Source organism: Oncorhynchus nerka, linkage group LG27, assembly GCF_034236695.1.
Source record: "Oncorhynchus nerka isolate Pitt River linkage group LG27, Oner_Uvic_2.0, whole genome shotgun sequence".
In the NCBI taxonomy this organism is placed as follows: domain Eukaryota; kingdom Metazoa; phylum Chordata; class Actinopteri; order Salmoniformes; family Salmonidae; genus Oncorhynchus; species Oncorhynchus nerka.
The window spans coordinates 37,350,977-37,375,160 of NC_088422.1; the positions used below are offsets into that span (position 1 = coordinate 37,350,977).

General features: G+C 43.4%; 2 protein-coding genes across 3 annotated transcripts in view; both read left to right on the top strand.

The window, feature by feature from the left end:
- Positions 1-14,072, top strand: part of LOC115111728 (clathrin heavy chain 1-like) — a 42,490-nt gene extending 28,418 nt beyond the window's left edge. Inside the window, exons 13-33 of one of the 2 annotated variants that reach the window (XM_029638081.2) lie at positions 3,043-3,223; positions 3,518-3,681; positions 3,970-4,095; positions 4,271-4,413; positions 4,597-4,831; positions 4,925-5,047; positions 5,210-5,355; positions 5,508-5,691; positions 5,852-6,044; positions 6,287-6,444; positions 6,555-6,719; positions 6,825-6,932; positions 7,066-7,233; positions 7,336-7,485; positions 7,606-7,737; positions 7,865-7,975; positions 8,082-8,252; positions 8,672-8,893; positions 9,455-9,481; positions 11,482-11,557; positions 11,726-14,072. In XM_029638081.2, coding sequence (XP_029493941.1) covers positions 3,043-3,223; positions 3,518-3,681; positions 3,970-4,095; positions 4,271-4,413; positions 4,597-4,831; positions 4,925-5,047; positions 5,210-5,355; positions 5,508-5,691; positions 5,852-6,044; positions 6,287-6,444; positions 6,555-6,719; positions 6,825-6,932; positions 7,066-7,233; positions 7,336-7,485; positions 7,606-7,737; positions 7,865-7,975; positions 8,082-8,252; positions 8,672-8,893; positions 9,455-9,481; positions 11,482-11,557; positions 11,726-11,847 — 3,105 coding nt within the window. In that variant the 3' untranslated portion in view covers positions 11,848-14,072. The remainder of the gene's footprint in view (positions 1-3,042; positions 3,224-3,517; positions 3,682-3,969; positions 4,096-4,270; positions 4,414-4,596; positions 4,832-4,924; positions 5,048-5,209; positions 5,356-5,507; positions 5,692-5,851; positions 6,045-6,286; positions 6,445-6,554; positions 6,720-6,824; positions 6,933-7,065; positions 7,234-7,335; positions 7,486-7,605; positions 7,738-7,864; positions 7,976-8,081; positions 8,253-8,671; positions 8,894-9,454; positions 9,482-11,481; positions 11,558-11,725) is intronic. The other variant, XM_029638082.2, reaches the window with a different exon arrangement.
- Positions 14,073-17,817: 3,745 nt separating this feature from the next.
- The window catches only part of LOC115111729 (tricarboxylate transport protein B, mitochondrial-like), a 37,331-nt gene continuing 30,964 nt past the window's right edge, over positions 17,818-24,184 (top strand). Inside the window, exon 1 of the mRNA XM_029638083.2 lies at positions 17,818-18,163. Within this exon, the coding sequence (XP_029493943.1) occupies positions 18,052-18,163 (112 nt within the window). The 5' untranslated portion in view covers positions 17,818-18,051. The remainder of the gene's footprint in view (positions 18,164-24,184) is intronic.

The window sequence follows — 24,184 nt, forward strand, 5'->3', positions numbered from 1 at the left end:
TGTACCGGTACCCCCTGTATATAGCCTCCACATTGACTCTGTACTGGTACCCCTGTATATAGTCTCCACATTGTCTCTATACCGGTATGTATAGTCTCCACATTGACTCTGTACTCTGTATATAGTCTCCACATTGACTCTGTACTGGTACCCCCTGACTCTATATAGTCTCCACATTGACTCTGTACTGGTACCCCCTGTATATAGTCTCCACATTGACTCTGTACCGGTACCCCCTGTATATAGTCTCTTGACTCTGTACTGGTACCCCCTTGACTCTGTACTGGTACCCCCTGTATATAGTCTCCACATTGACTCTGTACTACCCCCTGTATATAGTCTCCACATTGACTCTGTACCCTACCCCTGTATATAGTCTCCACATTGACTCTGTACTGGTACCCCCTGTATATAGTCTCCACATTGACTCTGTACTGGTACCCCCTGTATATAGTCTCCACATTGACTCTGTACTGGTACCCCTGTATATAGTCTCCACATTGACTCTGTACTGGTACCCCCTGTATATAGTCTCCACATTGACTCTGTACCGGTACCCCCTGTATATAGTCTCCACATTGACTCTGTACTGGTACCCCTGTATATAGTCTCCACATTGACTCTGTACTGGTACCCCTGTATATAGCCTCCACATTGACTCTGTACACATTGACATTGACTCTGTACTGGTACCCCTGTATATAGTCTCCACATTGACTCTGTACTGGTACCCCCTGTATATAGTCTCCACATTGACTCTGTACTGGTACCCCTGTATATAGTCTCCACATTGACTCTGTACTGGTACCCCTGTATATAGTCTCCACATTGACTCTGTACTGGTACCCCCTGTATATAGTCTCCACCTCTGTACTGGTACCCCTGTATATAGCCTCCACATTGACTCTGTACCGGTACCCCTGTATATAGTCTCCACATTGACTCCTCCACATTGGTACTGTATATAGTCTCCACATTGACTCTGTACTGGTACCCCCTGTATATAGTCTCCACATTGACTCTGTACTGGTACCCCCTGTATATAGTCTCCACATTGACTCTGTATATAGTCTCCACATTGGTACCCCCTGTATATAGTCTCCACATTGACTCTGTACTGGTACCCCCTGTATATAGTCTCCACATTGACTCTGTACTGGTACCCCCACATTGTATATAGACTCTGTACCATAGTCTCCATTGACTCTGTACCCCTGGTCTCCACATTGACTCTGTACTGGTAGTCTCCACTCCACATTGACTCTGTACTGGTACCCCCTGTATATAGCCTCCAGTACCGGTACCCCTCCACATTGACTCTGTACTGGTACCCCCTGTATATAGCCTCCACATTGACTCTGTACTGGTACCCCTGTATATAGTCTCCACATTGACTCTGTACTGGTACCCCTGTATATAGTCTCCACATTGACTCTGTACTGGTACCCCCTGTATATAGTCTCCACATTGACTCTGTACTGGTACCCCCTGTATATAGCCTCCACATTGACTCTGTATTACCCCCTGTATATAGTCTCCACATTGACTCTGTACTGGTACCCCCTGTATATAGCCTCCACATTGACTCTGTATGGTGATATAGCTCTTGACTCTGTACTGGTGGCCTCCACCCTGTACCAGTGTATATAGTCTCCACATTGACTCTGTATGGTACCCCTGTATATAGCCTCCACATTGACTCTGTACCCCCTGTATATAGTCTCCACATTGACTCTGTACTGGTACCCCCTGTATATAGCCTCCTCTGTACATTGATATAGCTCTTGACTCTGTACTGGTACCCCCTGTATATAGCCTCCACATTGACTCTGTACCAGTACCCCTGTATATAGTCTCCACATTGACTCTGTACTGGTACCCCCTGTATATAGCCTCCACATTGACTCTGTACCCCTGTATATAGTCTCCACATTGACTCTGTACTGGTACCCCCTGTATATAGCCTCCACATTGACTCTGTACTGGTACCCCTGTATATAGCCTCCACATTGACTCTGTACCGGTACCCCTGTATATAGTCTCCACATTGACTCTGTACCGGTACCCCTGTATATAGTCTCCACATTGACTCTGTACTGGTACCCCTGTATATAGTCTCCACATTGACTCTGTACTGGTACCTCTGTACTGTATATAGTCTCCACATTGACTCTGTACCCCTGTATATAGTCTCCACATTGACTACCCCCTGTATATAGTCTCCACATTGACTCTGTACTGGTACCCCCTGTATATAGTCTCCACATTGACTCTGTACCGTACCCCCTGTATATAGCCTCCACATTGACTCTGTACCGGTACCCCCTGTATATAGTCTCTCTGTACTGGTACCCCTGTATTGGTACCCCTGTATATAGTCTCCACATTGACTCTGTATTGGTACCCCCCCTGTATATAGCCTCCACATTGACTCTGTACACCCCTGTATATAGCCTCCACATTGACTCTATACTGGTACCCCCTGTATATAGTCTCCACATTGACTCTGTACTGGTACCCCCTGTATATAGCCTCCACATTGACTCTGTACCGGTATATAGCCTCCACATTGACTCCACATTGACTCTGTACCCCCCCTGTATATAGCCTCCACATTGACTCTGTACTGGTATACCCTGTATATAGCCTCCACATTGACTCTATACTGGTACCCCCTGTATATAGTCTCCACATTGACTCTGTACTGGTACCCCTGTATATAGCCTCCACATTGACTCTGTACTGTATATAGCCTCCACATTGACTCTGTACTGGTACCCCCTGTATATAGCCTCCACATTGACTCTGTACTGGTACCCCCTGTATATAGCCTCGCTTGTTATTTTACTGCTGCTGTTGAATTATTTGTTACTTTTATTTTCTACTTATCTATTTTTTTCTAAACCAACAATGCTTTAAGAAGTTAAGGGCTTATAAGTAAGCATTTCACTCTAATGTTCACTGCAACATTTCACCTGTTGTATTTGGCGCATGTGACAAATAAAATGTGTTTTGTGTTAACCCTCTCCTCTCTCCTTGTAGTGGCTGGTGAACTTCTTTGGCGCCCTGTCAGTAGAGGACTCAGTAGAGTGTCTTCGGGCCATGTTATCAGCCAACATCCGACAGAACCTTCAGCTGTGTGTCCAGGTGGCATCTAAATACCACGAGCAGCTGGGAACAAACACCCTGGTGGAGCTCTTTGAGTCCTTCAAGAGCTACGAGGGTACGCCTGGGTCTTGCTTATCTTATGTTTAAAAACGTGTCGGCTTGGGGCCTATGTGGTCCAGCTATTAGAGCCACAGACCCTGGCACACATGCACAGCCTAGGATGCTAGAGCCTAGGATGCTAGAGCCTAGGATGCTAGAGCCTAGGATGCTAGAGCCTAGGATGCTAGAGCCTAGGATGCTAGAGCCTAGGATGCTAGAGCCTAGGATGCGAGAGCCTAGTCTACCATATGTTTTCACAGGGAAACTAGGAAACCTATTCAATTGTGAAACGGTGTTCTTCCTCTCCCAGGTCTGTTCTACTTCCTGGGCTCCATAGTGAACTTCAGCCAGGACCCTGATGTCCATTTTAAATACATCCAGGCGGCCTGTAAGACAGGGCAGATCAAGGAAGTGGAGCGCATCTGTAGAGAGAGCAACTGTTACGACCCGGACAGGGTCAAGAACTTCCTCAAGGTACGGGGGCTACCCCAGCAGTGTTGGTTGGGTGAATGTTTATTTATAAGTCGCTCTGGATAAGAGTGCCTGCTAAATGACTCAAATGTTTAAAAAATAAAATTAAAATGTTTAGCCTAGAAGACTACAAACCAGGTTCACTAGCTTTCAGTTACATGTAAGATCTGAAGTGACACGAACCAGACTGAATTCTCACCTTTCACAGTTGTTTCATGGGATATCAGCTTCCTTTTGTTAATGTAATGTAACTATTGATGTTCTGTGTTGCCTCTCTCTCTCCCCCATCAGGAGGCTAAATTGACAGACCAGCTGCCGTTGATCATAGTGTGTGACCGCTTTGACTTTGTCCATGACCTGGTGCTCTATCTCTACCGCAACACTCTGCAGAAGTACATAGAGATTTACGTTCAGAAGGTAAGAGCCATCCGCCTGGCAGGAGGCCCAGTGAGGAACACAGCACTGCAGGGAAGGAAGAGAGATGTCAAGATACCTTTATTGTTGGTTTTACCAATAAATAGCACTTGTTTTATTTTGTTGCTGTAAATGCCATTGCTTGCTATTGCCTGGCCTTGACATGTGTGTACTGTAGGTGAACCCCAGCCGTCTGCCTGTGGTGATAGGAGGTCTGTTGGATGTAGACTGTGCTGAAGACGTCATTAAGAACCTGATCATGGTGGTGAGAGGGCAGTTCTCCACTGATGAGCTGGTGGCAGAGGTGGAGAAGAGGAACAGGTACAGACACATCACTTACGCATGTGGTCTCCCAACATTGTCTGTTCCTGTTCTTCAAATGGGGAGAACACTTTGTCAGAACTTTCAGGCCTGTCCTTTCCCCCTGGTGAGGTAATGCCTCAAAGATCCCAGACAAAATGTTTCACGAGGGTTTCTCAAAATGAGATTTTGTGTGTGTTCCAGACTGAAGCTGTTATTGTCGTGGCTTGAGTCTCGTATCCACGAGGGCTGTGAAGAGCCGGCTACCCACAATGCCTTGGCTAAGATCTACATTGACAGTAACAACACCCCGGAGCGCTTCCTGAAGGAGAACACCTTCTACGACAGCGCTGTAGTGGGGAAGTATTGTGAGAAGAGAGACCCCCACCTCGCCTGTGTCGCTTATGAGAGGGGCCAGTGTGACCTGGACCTTATCAAGGTCTGAACACACACACACACACACCACACCGCACACACCCACAGGAGATGACTAATGCATTGATTGGTTTGGTTTCATTGTGCTCTGCTGTAGGTGTGCAATGAGAACTCCCTGTTCAAGAGTGAGGCTCGCTACCTGGTCCGACGGAAAGACCCAGAACTATGGGCCAACGTTCTTGAGGAGAATAACCCTTATAGACGCCAACTCATAGACCAGGTAAGTACAATACCCTCTGATAACACTGTTGTTATCTCCCTGTGTTCTGACCTGCATCGCCCTGTGTTCTGACCTGCATCGCCCTGTGTTCTGACCTGCATCGCCCTGTGTTCTGACCTGCATCTCCCTGTGTTCTGACTTGTGTTTCATTGTGTTTCCCAGGTGGTGCAGACCGCTCTGTCAGAGACCCAGGACCCAGAGGAGGTGTCTGTGACGGTCAAGGCCTTCATGACAGCTGACCTGCCCAATGAGCTCATTGAACTACTGGAGAAGATTGTATTGGACAACTCAGTCTTCAGCGAGCACCGGTCAGTCACCACGCGCACACACACAAACACTTTACTTGGCCTCGCATTTAAATACGGAGGTTGAAAAGACTCAAATATTTCCAATGTTCTACGAATACCTGTAGTTGGAAGTCTTATCTAGCCTCTGTGTGTCTTCTCTGTTTCTCTCTCAGAAACCTCCAGAACCTGTTGATCCTGACGGCCATCAAGGCAGACCGGACGCGTGTGATGGAGTACGTCAACCGCCTGGACAACTACGATGCCCCCGACATTGCTAACATCGCCATCAGCAACGAGCTCTTCGAGGAGGCCTTCGCCATCTTCAAGAAGTTTGACGTCAACACCTCCGCCATTCAGGTTAACAAGAGTCTGAAAATAATGCAAAATATTTAGCTAATCATTGTACCCTGTTTTATTTCAATGCACCAACAATGCTTTTCTTGACTTTTCTTTCTGCACCTTACAAATATTTGTATCATTGGACGTCTTTATTTATACTGACCAACTGTCTCTCTAGGTCCTGATCGAGCAAATCAGTAACCTGGACAGAGCCTATGAGTTTGCAGAGCGTTGTAATGAGGCTGCGGTATGGAGTCAACTGGCCAGAGCCCAGCTCCAGAGAGACCTGGTTAAAGAGGCCATCGATTCCTACATCAAAGCCGACGACCCGTCGGCCTACATGGAGGTGGTCAGCGCTGCCAGCAAGAACAGTAAGACAACACATCACACTGTGTGAGGAACATGGAAAAGCAAGGAAAATGAGGCAGTGGCGGGGATAATTCCAACAGGGCAGTGGCGGGGATAATTCCAACAAGGCAGTGGCGGGGATAATTCCAACAAGGCAGTGGCGGGGATAATTCCAACAAGGCAGAAAAGAGTTCACTTGAAGCCTCCTATGCACTGTATGTGTGTATAATGTATAGAATTTATTGTGTGTGTGTGTGTGTTTTAGATAACTGGGAGGATCTGGTGAAGTTCCTTCAGATGGCTCGTAAGAAGGCCAGAGAGTCGTATGTAGAGACAGAGCTCATCTTTGCTCTGGCTAAAACTGTCAGACTGGCCGAACTAGAGGAATTTGTCAGCGGCCCTAACAACGCCCATATACAACAGGTAAATGTGTCAAATACGTGCAAAATGCACATTTATCAACATGGAACATTGTTCGCTGAGACGTTTGGTTTCAACTTTGAACTCACCCTCTCCTCTTTGTTCTCCTGCAGGTGGGAGATAGGTGTTATGAAGAAGGGATGTACGATGCTGCCAAGCTGCTGTACAATAACGTGTCCAACTTTGCCCGCCTGGCATCCACGCTGGTACACCTAGGAGAGTACCAAGCTGCTGTGGACAGCGCCAGGAAAGCCAACAGCACACGCACCTGGAAGGAGGTACATCTAAACATTCTTACACACACATGTTATGCTGTACGTACGTGTAAGTCATTTGATGAGTTGTGCATCATGACTTCGCTCGATCTCTCTCTCTCTCTCAAGGTGTGTTGTGCGTGTGTGGATGGGGAAGAGTTTCGATTGGCTCAGATCTGTGGTCTACACATTGTTATCCACGCTGATGAACTGGAGGAGCTCATCAGCTACTACCAGGTAAATCCCCTGAATCACTTTAACCTGCTGGTGTCCTCTATAGTTTAGTTCCAGGTAAAGGGAATGTTTTCAGATAGTTTAGGTGTCTGTACAGTGTCTGTGGTTAACTCATGTTCGTGTCTGTGTGCATCAGGACCGGGGTTACTATGAGGAGCTGATAGGCCTGTTGGAGGCCGCGTTGGGTTTGGAGCGCGCTCACATGGGCATGTTCACAGAGCTGGCCATCCTCTACTCCAAATTTAAACCCCAGAAGATGAGAGAACACCTGGAACTCTTCTGGTCCCGCGTCAACATCCCTAAGGTGTGTCTCTCTCTCTCTAAATAAAACGATTGTAAATATTTATCTTTTTCCCCCATATCTGTCACGTCTATGTGACCTCACTTCCTGTGGTTGTCCAATCAGGTGCTGCGAGCGGCGGAGCAGTCCCATCTGTGGGCGGAGTTAGTGTTTCTGTATGATAAATACGAGGAATATGACAACGCTGTCCTCACGATGATGTCACACCCTACGGACGCTTGGAAGGAGGTGCAGTTCAAGGACATCATTGCCAAGGTAGCACGACCTCATCGGCTCCTCACTGAAGGGCTCACTGAAGGGCTGAAGGCTTTCTAACCTCAACTGTAGCCACCTCTCTCCGCAAGGAACTTCATTGTGTTGTATGACTCTTTCTAGGTGGCCAATGTGGAGCTGTACTACAAATCCCTTTCCTTTTACCTGGACAACAAACCTCTGCTGACGAATGACCTTCTGACCATACTGTCACCACGGTTAGACCACAGCCGCACGGTCAGCTACTTCACCAAGGTAATCAGTCAAAACACCTGTCATTAAACCCGGAATAGACTGAAAAACATGTTCCCACAATACTACAACCCTGCAAATTTAGCAGCAACGCAAGACCAAATAATATGACGCTTGTGTGGGTCTCCAGGTTAACCAGTTGAAGTTGGTAAAGCCTTACCTGAGGTCAGTCCAGAGTCATAACAACAAGGGAGTCAACGAGGCCCTCAATAACCTGCTGACAGAGGAGGAGGACTACCAGGTGAGGGAGTGTGTGTGTGTTCTAGTTATGCTCTTATGATGTTCTATGGCATTATGTGTTGTGGTCTCCAGGAATCATGACTTGTATGTCTGTGTGTTGTCCATAGGGTCTGAGGGCGTCTATCGATGCATATGATAACTTTGACACCATTGGTTTGGCCCAGAGACTGGAGAAGCATGAGCTGATTGAGTTCAGACGCATCGCAGCATACCTCTACAAAGGCAACAACCGCTGGAGACAGAGCGTGGAACTCTGCAAGAAGGACAAATTATACAAGGTTAACATTTTTGGGGGATACTAGTTGTTCCTGCCAAACCAGCACCTGGATCCAGACAAACTGCTGTGCAAAGTTTTTATTATTTATAATATTTTCTGGGACCTTTTCACACTTCACTCTACTTTGACTAGAGCCTGATGGGGGCACTGTTTCGCTTTGGAGGTTGGAAATAGTGAATATTTAGTCAACCACACCCTGTTGAAATAACTGAAGGAAGACACTTTTCTCCTCTGTAGTTTTTCAGCTTTGTAATGATATGTAACCATTGGTGCAACATCTGTGAGAATCAACATCCATCCATCTCTTCCCCTGTCAGTCTCAAGATGGGATGCTGTATGCTGCATAAACATGACTTCGGTCTCAAATCAATATTTTAATCAAATCAATCACCCCCCCCTCTTACTGTGTGTATTTGGCAGGATGGAATGCTGTACGCTGCTGAGTCTAAGGATGCTGAGCTGGCTGAGACCCTGTTGCAGTGGTTCCTGGAGGAGGGCAGGAAGGAGTGTTTCGCTGCCTGTCTGTTTGCCTCCTACGACCTGTTGCACCCTGACGTGGTGCTGGAGCTGGCCTGGAGACACAACATCATGGACTTTGCCATGCCATACTTCATCCAAGTCATGAGGGAGTACCTCACCAAGGTCAGTCCTGCTCCAAAAACGGCAAGCACTTTTGTGTCCCAAATGGCACCCTATTCCCGATTATAGTGCACTTCTTCTGACCAGAGCCCTATTGGCCCAGGTCAAAAGTAGTGCACTATATAGAGAATCGGGTGCCATTTGGGACGTACACCAAATCTTAATTTCGGTCAGTGAAAATGTAGTAAAAATAATGGATTTCTTCCTGCTAATTTGACTGGTTTCCAGATAATTTTCTCTTCTTGTAAGAGATGGACAGTTGTCCTTGACCTTCTCTCTGTAGGTATTGTAGGAGCAGACAGGGTTTAGAGAAATACTTTTGGTAATACAAATTAAAATAGTGGAACGTTTACTTAAATATGGTGATAACGCTGCTGGAGAAAGCTTTCACACAACTTTATTATTTTGTATTTCTTCACTTTGTGTTTGTAATTAAGTTAAAACATGAGACTCTTTAAGTGGGGAAGACAACCATTCCTCTAGAACAATGTGTAGTAATGACACCACTTCCTGTAACCTTTGACCCCAAGATATGTGAGCTCATCTCTGTGGGTTCTCTTCCAGGTTGATGAGGTTGAGGAGAAGGTGACGGTCTCTGGCTCTCTTTATTTATCTCCTTTTTGTTCTGTCTGTTTCCTGTTCTAACATAGACCCTAGGTTTCTGATGTAAGAACCTAGCATGGACTTGTATGTAGACTGAGAATCCTTAACAGGTCTGGCCAGTCCTGGTTCTTTAGAGCGTCACAGGGGGTGCGGGGTTCTGTTTCAGTCCAGCACCAACCTACCTGATTAAGCCTTTAGTCTTTCTAGATTGAAGACTGAATCAGATATGTAAGAGCGGGGCAACAAAAGCCATGCTCACACTCAACCCCCTAGAACCAGGACTGGCCGCCCTTTACCTACTGGGACAACCCCCCCCGGGTCTCTCCCCTCACTGATAATCCCAGACTGTTTGCTCCTGGTTAACAGGAACACATGATAGAACAGTAAAACATGACAGAAGGTGCTGCACTGTAGTCCTCCGCATCAGTAGTCAGCTAGCCTGAGTGACAATCTGTTTGTTCTTCCATGTCAATATTTGGCCTGACTAATGACCGCAATGAGCACAAACAGATCTGGGACCAGGCTAGTTGTTAGCAGCTCCAGGACTGCAGTATCTGCTGGATTCCTATGTCTGCCATTAAACTGATCAGTGATTTGCCAGAGAGCATGGAGATGAAGAGCAGCAGACACTTGGCCCTCCCTGGAGGACTGGAGTTGAAGCCCCCTGCTGCAAACACAGTTCTGTCGGAGTATTCTCATGTAGCTTTAACTGCTATGTACAGTAACACCGTAGTGCACAATACCACATTGTGAGAAGCATCTGCTTTACAGCCGCTAGCTAGCTATACAGCCACAGAGAACCAAAACCACCTCTCCCACACACTGCTGTGCATCCCAAATGGCACCCTATTCCCTACATAGTGCACTACTTTTGACCAGAGCCGTACAAGTAGTGCACTGTATAGGGAATATGGTACCATTTGGGTTGCACGCCATCAATTAGCTTTCTATGCATGTTCATTATTTTATTTATCAGAGGAGGCACAATACTCCCTTGTAGTTTTTTCTGCTGCTGAAATTCTTATCATTCACACTGCCAGTTTATTTTGTAGTTATGACGTTCTAATTATTTAGTTCGTTTTAGTTAATTCTTCATACAGACAAGTCACATCTTCACAGCTATTTTTACTCAAAATAGAGATTCTCAATGCCAAAAATAGACCATTTGGAATAACTTCAAACTGATTTAATTACATAACTTTAATACAATAATACATACATTTCTGTTTGACTCTTGAATACATCAGAAACCTTGCTTGATTTGTTTTCTTTAGCCTATATTTGACACTACTGCTCACACTTCTGAAGCACTGCCTGCGAAGATTGCTAAACATTTACTTGAGGAAAATTACCTCAACTAGCTTTGGATAAGATAGCAGTTCACAGTTTCAAAAAGATGCATGCTCTTAACCAAGCAAAATACTTTTGATAAACTGCTCTAGATAAGTTGGTGAAATATTGCATTTTGTTAGGCAAGAAGGAGTGCCCTGTAGCTGAAGCATGTTAAGTTGTGATTGAGGTTTGTCTCTTTCCTCCTGGACTGGGATGTGTTTTGCGTGGAGTGCAAAGTGGAGTGTTAGCATCTTGGCGTGGGGCCAAGCTTCTCCACAACACAGCGAATACAAAATTAACTTTCACAAGCCTTGCTGTATACAGTGCTTCTAGAGTAGTTTAAAGATGCTCCCTCACTTGTAAGGAAAACTGTAGTTTCTCACCAATCCCGCATGGCATCTTCTCTAAGGCATCCTCACTGTAGAAATAGATACTATTCTATAAAGTCTGATATTGAAAGTTGAAGTATAATATTATGCATATTGTTGTCTTCATGACAAAAGTTAACATCACCAATAAAATATTATCAGAATGTATCTCTGTAGAACGTTAATTGACAAATAATTTACAACGCCACAGTTTTATTATAGTGAGCCCACCCATTAGGCGACTGACTGGCTTTTCTCTCTGACCTCTGTCTGACCCTTTGTTCTCAGGTGGATAAACTGGAGGAGTCAGAAAGCCAAAGGAAGACTGAGGAAGAAGTCACAGAACCCACCCCCATAGTTTTCGGTAGGTTCGGTAATGCAATTTATATTAAAAGGCTTGGTTAAACTTTCTGTAATCAGTTGGCATAGGGGGGGAAATGAGTAAGGGAATCTGAATGCAACGCTAGAAAGACGGTTGTTTATTATTGATGAAAGGTAACAAGTCTGTCTGTCTGTGTGTGTGTGTGTACAGGTCAGCAGCTGATGTTGACGGCAGGCTCGGCTCCAGTGGCACCCCAGCCTGGATACCCAGGAGGCTACGGATACGCTGCCCCAGGCTACTCCCCCCAGCCCCCCTACAACTACAACATGTAGACCACCTCTACTCCCCCCAGCCCCCCTACAACTACATGTAGACCACCTCTACCCCACCCAGCCCCCTACAGCTACAACATGTAGACTACCTCTACCCCACCCAGCCACCCTACAGCTACAACATGTAGACCGCCTCTACCCCACCCAGCCTCCCTACAACTACAACATGTAGACCGCCTCTACCTCACCCAGCCTCCCTACAACTACAACATGTAGACCGCCTCTATCCCACCCAGCTTCCCTACAACTACAACATGTAGACCGCCTCTACCCCACCCAGCCTCCCTACAACTACAATATGTAGACCGCCTCTACCCCACCCAGCCTCCCTAGGGCTACACTAAGCTTGCGTCCCAAATGTCACCCTATTCCCAGTATAGTGAACTACTTTTGACCAGGGTCCATATGACTCTGGTCTAAAGTAGTGCAGTATATATTGGCTATATGGTGTCGATTGGGACACAGATCATGTAGACCTTAAGGTCCCAATAATTCTACCTGGAGCTTCCAGCGCCCCCCTCGGCCAACCTCAGGCCCCGACCTGAACCACACTTACCCTGCACTGGGATACAGCTTGCTTATGGATTCTATATGTATTCCCTGCCTTGACACCCCTGAGACTCCCAATCTCACTACTCTGAGACACACCTAGCCCACCTATGGACACTCCTAACCCCCACACCCAAATCTCTCAACTGAAAAGATCTCCACTTTGCCCCCATCTCCTCTCGCTCCTCACCTCACTCCCACTTCCTCTTTCTCCCCCTCTCCAATGGAATACAGCAAGACTAAGTGACCCCTCTACTTAGGCTGAACTGACCAGCCCACCCGCCATTCAACACGCACCGCATGACAACAGCGCTTAGCTCCTAGAGAAAATAACTAATAAGATGTCGCTAATGTACAGTACACCTCTCTGTCCAGGTATTCTATTACTGTTCTATAGACTGCATCAACTGTGTCAACCATAGAACAGCTTCTTTTAAAAAAAAATCCTAATGTTTTTCTAGAGATTATAATACAGCACTGATGGTACAGAGACTTTGTTACTGAGGAGCCAGAGAGGGGGCGGGTGAAGGGGGAGCAGCACCGAGTTCCCACACCCTCTCCTAAGCACTGCTAGGCCTTATACAGGAGGAGGTTTCAAATTTGAGTCCGTGTTTGTTTGTTTCAAGACTGTTTCTGTGCAATAGAGATCTTAACAGGTACCATGTGTTGGAGATACAGTACTATATGGACTAGGAATACTAGTTACTTGGGTTATGGTGTACTGTCTGTGTGTAGTTTATCAAGCATGTAGGGATCTGTTGACAACACCAAGTTAGGGAAGGTTTGCGCTGTTCCTTCTCTTCACTAGAGTCGTATTATCTGATAATAACCAAGTCAAGATGGACGTTGGGTCTCTCCACTACACTGTGATGTACGGTACAGGATCCCACAGCTCTGGTTGTTGATGATGTGAAACATAACTGCGATATGCTGATGTCTGTGCATGTGCTGCCAAACATATAATGCTGTAACAATGCAACCAGGAGCACAATTTCCATGTTACACATATACCAAGTATTACCTATGTTGTGTTCAAAACTAAACAAATGTATTTTGAGGCCTTTTACTGTCTCACCATTGGCAACAACTAACAGAATGGTCGAAGAAACTCAAATGTTACACAGAGAATAAAAACATACTAGAGGAATAGAGCTCGTATGTATCCCTGTACCAGTGGTTCAGAGTTAACAATTCATGTACTGAAAAAAAAAGTGTATAATTTAAGATATGTTGCGATACTTAAATAAGCAAATAAGTCCATTATGGAATAAGATAGTGTATTGTCTATAGTGCATTGTTGTAGTCTTAATCATTATTATAATATTTTTTTTTTTAAAGAAAATGACAAAATACAAAAAGAGCAGAATACAAACATAAACTATTCAGCATGATTGCTTGCAGCAGCCATCATCCTGGGGTTCGTTTTCTTCCTGTTCAAGTAGAACCTGTCTGATAAATGTTCTGGAAAACTATCGCTAGGGTTTATGGGTAACTCTGGCCTCGTGCATCCGGACAGACGGCCATGTCCACTGTTGTCCATAGGACCCTGATGTGCCGCGACATTGTAAAAACGTTGAATTGGGGTTTTGTAGGAAAACTAAATCTAAACTGTGTACAAGCACTACCGTATCTGCACAAGTCATGGTCTCTGAAGGATAATAAAGTTTACACACATATTATCTGTCTGTGATCATTTCACGTTGCTCATAGTAGTAACTCTAGAGGTAACTTGGATGTATATTTGGTAATATGTGTTTGCATTGTCGTACTATCAACCCTGGGTTTTACTAAAAACCTTTGGTCATAAAGCCGACAACCCATCAGACAGTCACAATGGTTAATCTCAGCTAATGGTAACTGTCCAGGCTGTTCATTAAATGTTGTTTAATTGTTATGCGTCCTTATGATGAAGGGTTTAAGTCAAATGTTTGCATTGTCAACTTATTCCATTCAATCTGACTTGGTAAGTTTACAGGTCATTCACAAACTTCCTTGATCAGGTTTGGTGTTTTTTTCTCCACTTCTAAGATGTTCTTGCTTATTTAGTTTTGACAATGCAATCAACACTATAAAATCTACAGTTTAAGTCAGAAGTTTACATACACCTTAGCCAAATACATTTAAACTCAGTTTTTCACAATTCCTGACATTTAATCCTAGTAAAAATTCCCTGTCTTAGGTCAGCTGGGATCACCATAATTATTTCAGTTTTTATTTCTTTCATCACATTCTCAGTGGGTCAGAAGTTTACATACACTCTAATTAGTATTTGGTAACATTGCCTTTAAATTGTTTAACTTGGGTCAAACGTTTTGGGTAGCCTTCCATAAGCTTCCCACAATAAATTGGGTGAATTTTGGCCCATTTCTCCTGACAGAGCTGGTGTAATTGAGTCAGGTTTGTAGGCCTCCTTGCTCGCACACGCTTTTTCAGTTCTGCCCACAATTTTTATATGGGCTTGAGGTCAGGGCATTGTGATGGCCACTCCAAAGCCTTGACTTTGTTGTCCTTAAGCCATTTTGCCACAACTTTGGAGGTATGCTTGGGGCCATTGTCCATTTGGAAGACCAATTTGCGACCAAGATTTAACTTCCTGACTGATTTCTTGAGATGTTGCTTCAATATATCCACATAATTTGGTGACTCATGATGCCATCTATTTTGTGAAATGCACCAGTCCCTCCTGCAGCAAAGCACCCCCACAACATGATGCTGCCACCCCCGTGCTTCACAGTTGGGATGGTGTTCTTCGGCTTGCAAGCGTCCCCCTTTGTCTTCCAAACATAACGATGGTCATTATGGCCAAACAGTTCTATCTTTGTTTCATCAGACCAGAGGACATTTCTCCAAAAAGTATGATCTTTGTCCCCATGTTCAGTTGCAAACCGTAGTTGGCTTTTTTTATGGTAGTTTTGGAGCAGTGGCTTCTTCCTTGCTGAGTGGCCTTTCAGGTTATATCGATATAGGACTCATTTTACTGTGGATATAGATACTTTTGTACCTATTTCCTCCAGCATCTTCACACGGTCCTTTGCTGTTCTGGGATTGATTTGCACTTTTCGCACCAAAGTACATTAATCTCTAGGAGACAGAACGTATCTCCTTCTTGAGCGGTATGACCCCTGCGTGGTCCCATGGTGTCTATACTTGCGTTCTATTGTTTGTACAGATGAACGTGGTACCTTCAGGCATTTGGAAATTGCTCCCAAGGATGAACCAGACTTGTGGAGGTCTAGGCTAATTTCTTTTGGTTTTCCCATGATGTCAAGCAAAGAGGCACTGAGTTTGAAGGTAGGCCTTGAAATGCATCCACAGGTACACCTCCAATTGTCTCAAATTATGTCAATTAGTCTATCAGAAGCCTCTAAAGCTATGACATACATTTTCTGGAATTTTCCAAGCTGTTTAAATGCACAGTCAATTTAGTTTATGTAAACTTCTGACCCACTGGAATTGTGATACAGTGAATTATAAGTGAAATAATCTGTCTAAACAGTTGTTGGAAAATGTACTGGTGTCATGCACAAAGTAGATGTCCAAACTGACTTGCCAAAACTATAGGTTGTTAATGAGAAATTTGTGGAGTGGTTGAAAAACAAGTTTTAATGACTCCAACCTAAGTGTATGTAAACTTCCGACTTCAACTGTATATCACCAGAACGTACCCCGCCACTAGGTCAGTTCAACATCTACACTGAACAAAAATCTAAATGCAACATGTAAAGTGTTGGTCCTGTGTTTCATGAGCTAAAAAAAAAAATCCTGGAAATGTTCCATACTCACAAGAAGCGTATTTCTCTCAAATGTTGTGCACAAATTTGTTTACATCCCTATTAGTGAGAATTTCTCCTTTGCCATGATAAATCTATCCACCTGACATGTGTGGCATATCACAAAGCTAATTAAAGAGCATGGTTATTACACAGGTACACCTTGTGCTGGGGACAATAAAAGGACACTTTAAAATGTACAGTTTTGTCACACAAAACAACGCCACAAATATCCCAAGTTTTGAGGGAGCGTGCAATTGGCATGCTAACTGCAGGAATGTCCACCAGAGCTGTTACCATAGAATTTTTCTACCATAAGCTGCCTCCGTTGTTTTAGAGAATTTGGCAGTACTTCCAATCGGCCTCACAACCGCAAACTAAGTGTAACCACTCCAGCCCAGGACCTCCACATCAATCAATCAATCAAATGTATTTATAAAGCCCTTTTTACATCAGCAGATGTCACAAAGTGCTATACAGAAACCCAGCCTAAAACCCTAAACAGCAAACAATGCAAATTCAGTGGGTGGGCCTGGCGACCAAGTGGGTGGGCCTAGATTAGGGCCTAATGAATTTCTTTCAATTGACTGATTTCCTTATTATGAACTGTAACTCTAAAATTCTTGACATTTATTCATGTTGTGTTTATACTTTTGTTCAGTCTGAAATTATTTGCACCCTTGACTAAGATGAGCAATAATAACTGTATAAAATAAATAATTAAAATACTGAGCTACAGTGGGGCGAAAAAGTATTTAGTCAGCCACCAATTGTGCAAGTTCTCCCACTTAAAAAGATGAGAGAGGCCTGTAATTTTCATCATAGGTACACTTCAACTATGACAGACAAAATGAGAAAATAAATCCAGAAAATCACATTGTAGGATTTTTAATGAATTTATTTGCAAATTATGGTGGAAAATAAGTATTTGGTCACCTACAAACAAGCAAGATTTCTGGCTCTCACAGACCTGTAACTTCTTCTTTAAGAGGCTCCTCTGTCCTCCACTCGTTACCTGTATTAATGGCACCTGTTTTAACTTGTTATCAGTATAAAAGACACCTGTCCACAACCTCAAACAGTCACACTCCAAACTCCACTATGGCCAAGACCAAAGAGCTGTCAAAGGACAAATTTGATTATGTTAAATTATTTGTTCATGTAAACAAAGGTCTAATTTGTAAATGAGGTTAGGAACAAAATAAAATGTTTGTTGTGGTTTTGATATGATTTTTCTATTCATAGCAAGGCAAATAAATCTGTCTCAATATAGTTTTGGTTGCATCCTTCTCGTGGATGTAGCATTTGGGGATAGATGGATGTCACTGGGGCACAGCACTTGATTGATGGTGTTTTGGGTCTGAATCAACTTTGTACGGCCTTGATCACTTCTCTCTCTCTCTCAACAGCTTGGCAGCAGAGTTTAAGTGGTTAATAACATTATGCTGTCTAATGGGGTTGATACTTTAATTGACATATCTGCGTTTGTTTGCTGAACTAGGGAATTTACAGTATGTTATGCTAATGTAGCGCTCCACCTCATAGCGAGGTTTGCGCGTGAAAAGATGAGACAGACCCGCCCTTCTGGTGTGTAACCGAACTGCCCCGTCTTTCCTCCCTCGGCTACATGATATATACGCGTTCTCTCCTAGCACGACTGCCAGCTGTGTAGTAGTAGCCTACTGTCCACATACAGCGGAGGTCTGAAGGCTACACTCAGCATCACTGGTCAGACAGCATCACAGCAAAATTGATCAGTCCTTAGTCTTGGTGTGCATGCACTGAACGTTATAATAACCATCAACTATTTTTTTTAGGACAAAATAACAGTTTTGTAGACTTAGTTTTATAGCTAGATAGATATTTGTTCAATTTATTCTTTACAATGGAAGGAAACAGGAAATTAATCAGTCCCTTTCACCGACCACGGTGCCTGGCGGCGGCGGCACCTGGAGGGAAAGCCAAATTAACTCACCCAGGGAAGGCGATTCTAGCAGGTAAGTTTTGTAAATCCTTTGTTCAGACACCATCTATGCCAATATATATGGTTTTACATTTTTGTGATACACGGTTTAATGCTTTTACTTGATAGAGAATCGGCGTGGATGGAGCATCAGCCTGTAGAATAAAGTAACATTGTTTTTCCCGATCATGTCACTTTCACTTGACAGCCAGGGTTTGTAAATGATGAGCTGATGGTGTTTCATTGGTTAGTAGCCGGGCAAGAATCGAGCGCTTCCATGTCATTGAGTAGAACTGTCATGTTGTATTGTGTTCATTCACAATAAAATATCAAATATGTTAGTCCTGGTTATTAATATCAGTTTCACATGCAGTGTGTTCATTTCACTAAAGATGGGATTGTCTTGGGCTGCCTGTAGAGCGCATAACAAAATAGTGAGACTGTTTAAACTAGTAGCCTACTGGCTTTATCATTTAAAAAAAAATGTTCTACTTAATATGATTTAGAATCTAATCAATATGATTTCAAATGGATGATTATGAAATTATCTAATGATCCTATCTGTAACTGACAGTGGTAACATGCTATACCCTTCTAATAGTGCAGAGCAGTACTGCCTGGTTATATGAGAGAACACCACAGAACAAACACTCCTCAGTTTTCCCCCTTAGTGGCAGACAGTAACAACTCAGTTAGTTATAAGGACTGGTGAATGCTAAAATGTTCACCTCCTCTTGCATTATGCTATGATAGACAGATCATTCATGTTATTGTGCAGTTTAACTGAGATGACAAGAAAGCATCTGTTGCAGCTCCATCTGTCTGATTAGCAAACCACAGCATTTAGTTCCCACTATGCAGCCCTGTTCTTTTTAGGCAGCTGACACAGTCATTATTATGGGGTGTGTCTTCTGAAAATGACTCCACACTGTGCAATTCAAACCAATAACCCTACAATTGAACTGGAATGCATTTTAAGTAAACCACCCAAAACCACCACGTCGCTCTCTGAAGGAAGACAAAAACAAGCATTGAATTAGGATCAAATATAGAAACCCAAACACTGTGGACTGAACAGCAGAATGTCTCTAAAATGAGGTTTGAATAGCTCAGACGGCTACTACTACTAATAGGTAGACAATGGTGTATATAAATGTATAAATGTATATATATGTACTGCTGATGCTATCTATTGGCTATTGAGAGGCTTTGAAGCCAGTGGTCGGCCATATTGGCACTCCACAGTAGAAGCAGTCCTCCATAGTAATGGGTGGAATTCTACAGTGTTTCAATTAAGTGTTTCAAGGACAAATTTACATGTATTTAAGTATTTACAAAATGACATGTATTGTTGTTGTAAATAAAAAAATAAAAAAATGTTTAACTCACATAATATAGTTTAAAAGTGGGCATTAAGGTATATGTAATAACTAATGTAGACATTAATAAATGCATTAATTATACATTAATAAATGCATAAAAATGTTTGTTTTTTACATTGGAGGAGTAGTGCTAAGATGGAGGCACAGGAGCTTCAACAAATCACCCCCTAAAAGTAATCTAGTATATATACTGCATACATCACTGGTAGTAGCCTTCATCACAGAAACCTCCATTCCTGTGAGGGATACTGGTGAAGTGTACCAAACAAAAAATATAAACACAACATGTAAAGTGTTGGCCCCATGTTTCATGAGCTGAAATAAAAGATCCCAGAAATGTTCCATATGCACAAAAAGCTTATTTTTCTCCAATGTTGTGCACAAATTAGTTTACATCCCCATTAGTGGGTATTTCTTCTTTGCCAAGATAATCCATTCACTTGACAGTTGTGGCATATTAAGAAGCTGATTAAACAGCATGATCATTACACAGGTGCACCTTGTGCTGGGGGACAATTAAAAAGTCACTTTAAAATGTGCAGTTTTCTCACACAACACATATCCAACACATGTCTCAAGTTATGAGGAAGCATGCAACTTGGTATTTGGTATATTATTAGGATCCCCATTAGCTGTTGCATAAGCAGCAGCTGCTCTTCCTGGGGTCCACACAGAACATGAAACATGACATAATACAGATAATTAATAGACAAAGACAACTCAAAGACAGAACGACAAAAAAAAAATTTAAAGGCACATGTAGCATACATATCAATACATACACACAAACTATCTAGGTTAAATAGGCTTTATGAAAGCAGGTTTGCTGTTTATTTGAGCAAAAGAGATGGAACGGAGTTCCATGCAATAATTGCTCTATATAATACTGTATGCTTTTTTGAATTTGTTCTGGATTTGGGGACTGTGAAAATACCCCTGATGGCATTTCTGGTTGGGTAAGTGTGTGTGTCAGAGCTGTGTGTAAGTTGACTAGGCAAACCATTTGGGATTTTCAACACAATGTTCCTTATAAAAATAAGAAATGATGCAGTCAGTTTCTCCTCAACTCTTAGCCAAGAGAGACTGGCATGCATAGTATTTACACTACCAAAGTTTTAGAACACCTACTCATTCAACGGTTTTTCTTTATTTGTACTATTTTCTACATTATAGAATCATAGTGAAGACATCACAACTATAAAATAACACATTGTTAACACATTGTTAAACAAATCAAAATATATTTTATATTTGAGATTCTTCAAATAGCCATCCTTTGCCTTGATGACAGCTTTGCACACTCTTGCCATTCTCTCAACCAGCTTCAAGTGGTAGTCACCTGGAATGCATTTCACTTAACAGGTCTGCCTTCTTAAAAGTTAATTTGTGGAATTTCTTTTAGGGGTGGTATACATTAGATAGCCCTATTTGGTAAAAGACAAGTCCATTTTATTCCAAGAACAGCTCAAGTAAGCAAAGAGAAACAACAGTCCATCATTACTTTAAGACATGAAGGTCAGTCAATGCGGAAAATTTCAAGAACTTTGAAAGTTTCTTCAAGTGCAGCCGAAAAAAAACATCAAGCGCTATGATGAGGAACGCCACAGGAATGGAAGACCCAGAGTTACCTCTGCTGCAGAGGATAAGTTCTTCAGAGTAACAAGCCGCAGAAATTGCAGCCCGAATAAATGCTTCACGGAGTTCAAGTAACAGACACATCTCAACATCAACTGGTCAGAGGAGACTGTGTGAATCAGGCCTTCATGGTCAAATTGCTGTAAAGAATCCACTACTAAAGGACACCAATAAGAAGAGACTTGCTTGGGCCAAGAAACAAGAGCAATGGACATTAGACCGGTGTAAATTTGTTCTTTGATCTGCAGTCCAAATTGGCGATTTTTGATACCAACCGCCACGTCTTTGTGAGATGCGGTGTGTGTGAACGGATGATCGCCGCATGTGTATTTCCTACTGTAAAGCATGGAGGAGGAGATGTTATGGTGTGGGGGTGCTTTGCTGGTGACACTGTCTATTTAGAATTCAAGGCACACTTTACCAGCATGGCTACCACAGCATTCTTCAGCGATACACCATCCCATCTGGTTTGGGCTTAGTCCCACTATCATTTGTTTTTCAACAGAACAATGACCCAACACACCACCAGGCTGTGTAAGGGCTATTTAACCAAGAAGGAGAGTGATGAAGTGCTGCATCAGATGACCTGGCCTCCACAATCCCCGACATCAACCAAACTGAGATGGTTTGGGAGGAGTCGGACCGTAGAGTGAAGGAAAAGCAGCCAATAAATGCTTAGCATATGAGGGAACTCATGCAAGACTGTTGGAAAAGCATTCCAGATGAAGCTGGTTGAGAGAATGCCAAGAGTGTGCAAAGCTGTCATCAAGGCAAAGGGTGGCTATTTGAAGAATCTCAAATATAACATTTATTTTGATTTGTTTAACACTTTTTTGTTTACTACATGATTCCATATGTGTTATTTCATAGTTTTGATGTCTTCGCTATTATTCTACAATGTACAAAATAGTAAAAATAAAGAAAAACCCTTGAATGAGTAGGTGTTCTAAAACTTTAGACCGGTAGTGTGTAAATATCAGCCCTCTGATTACAATCCCCTCTACCACACGGAACCCCACTAATCTACTGACGGAACGCAAGAGGTGGCTAACAACAGACCTCCATCCTATGCTAGCTTGCTACCGATGGCCTGGCTAGCTGTCTAAATCGCCGTGACCCCCAACCAACCTCTCCACTCACTGGACCCTTTTGATCACTCGACTAAGCATGCCTCTCCTTAATGTCAATATGTCTTGTCCATTGCTGTTCTGGTTAGTATTTATTGGCTTATTTCACTGTAGAGCCTCTAGTCCTGCTCACTATACCTTATCCAACCTATTAGTTCCACCACCCACACATGCAATGACATCTCCTGGTTTCAATGATGTTTCTAGAGACAATATCTCTCTCTTCATCACTTAATACCTAGGTTTACCTCCACTGTATTCACATCCTACCATACATTTGTCTGTACATGATACCTTGATGCTATTTTATCGCCCCCAGAAACCTCCTTTTACTCTCTGTTCCAGACGTTCTAGACGACCAATTCTTATTGCTTTTAGCCGCACCCTTATTCTACTCCTCCTATGTTCCTCTGGCGATGTAGAGGTGAATCCAGGCCCTGCAGTGCCTAGCTCCACTCCTATTCCCCAGGCGCTCTCTTTTGACGACTTCTGTAACCGTAATAGCCTTGGTTTCATGCATGTTAACATTAGAAGCCTCCTCCCTAAGTTTGTTCTATTCACTGCTTTAGCACACTCTGCCAACCCGGATGTTCTAGCTGTGTCTGAATCCTGGCTTAGGAAGACCACCAAAAATTCAGAAATTTTAATTCCAAACTACAACATTTTCAGACAAGATAGAACTGCCAAAGGGGGCGGTGTTGCAATCTACTGCAAAGATAGCCTGCAGAGTTCTGTCCTACTATCCAGGTCTGTACCCAAACAATTTGAACTTCTACTTTTAAAAATCCACCTCTCTAAAAACAAGTCTCTCACCGTTGCCGCCTGCTATAGACCACCCTCTGCCCCCAGCTGTGCTCTGGACACCATATGTGAACTGATTGCCCCCCATCTATCGTCAGAGCTCGTGCTGCTAGGCGACCTAAACTGGAACATGCTTAACACCCCAGCCATCCTACAATCTAAACTTGATGCCCTCAATCTCACACAAATTATCAATTAACCTACCAGGTACCTCCCCAAAGCCTTAATAAACACGGGCACCCTCATAGATATCATCCTAACCAACTTCCCCTCTAAATACACCTCTGCTGTCTTCAACCAAGATCTCAGCGATCACTGCCTCATTGCCTGCATCCGTAATGGGTCAGCGGTCAAACGACCTCCACTCATCACTGTAAAACGCTCCCTGAAACACTTCAGCGAGCAGGCCTTTCTAATCGACCTGGCCGGGGTATCCTGGAAGGATATTGATCTCATCCCGTCAGTAGAGGATGCCTGGATATTTTTTTTAAATGCCTTCCTAACCATCTTAAATAAACATGCCCCATTCAAGAAATGTAGAACCAGGAACAGATATAGCCCTTGGTTCTCCCCAGACCTGACTGCCCTTAACCAACACAAAAATATCCTATGGCGTTCTGCATTAGCATCGAACAGCCCCCGTGATATGCAGCTGTTCAGGGAAGCTAGAAACCATTATACACAGGCAGTTAGAAAAGCCAAGGCTAGCTTTTTCAAGCAGAAATTTGCTTCCTGCAACACTAACTCAAAAAAGTTCTGGGACACTGTAAAGTCCATGGAGAATAAGAACACCTCCTTCCAGCTGCCCACTGCACTGAAGATAGGAAACACTGTCACCACTGATAAATCCACCATAATTGAGAATTTCAATAAGCATTTTTCTACGGCTGGCCATGCTTTCCACCTGGCTACACCAACCCCGGTCAACAGCACTGCACCCCCAACAGCAACTCGCCCAAGCCTTCCCCATTTCTCCTTCTCCCAAATCCATTCAGCTGATGTTCTGAAAGAGCTGCAAAATCTGGACCCCTACAAATCAGCCGGGCTAGACAATCTGGACCCTTTCTTTCTAAAATGATCTGCCGAAATTGTTGCCACCCCTATTACTAG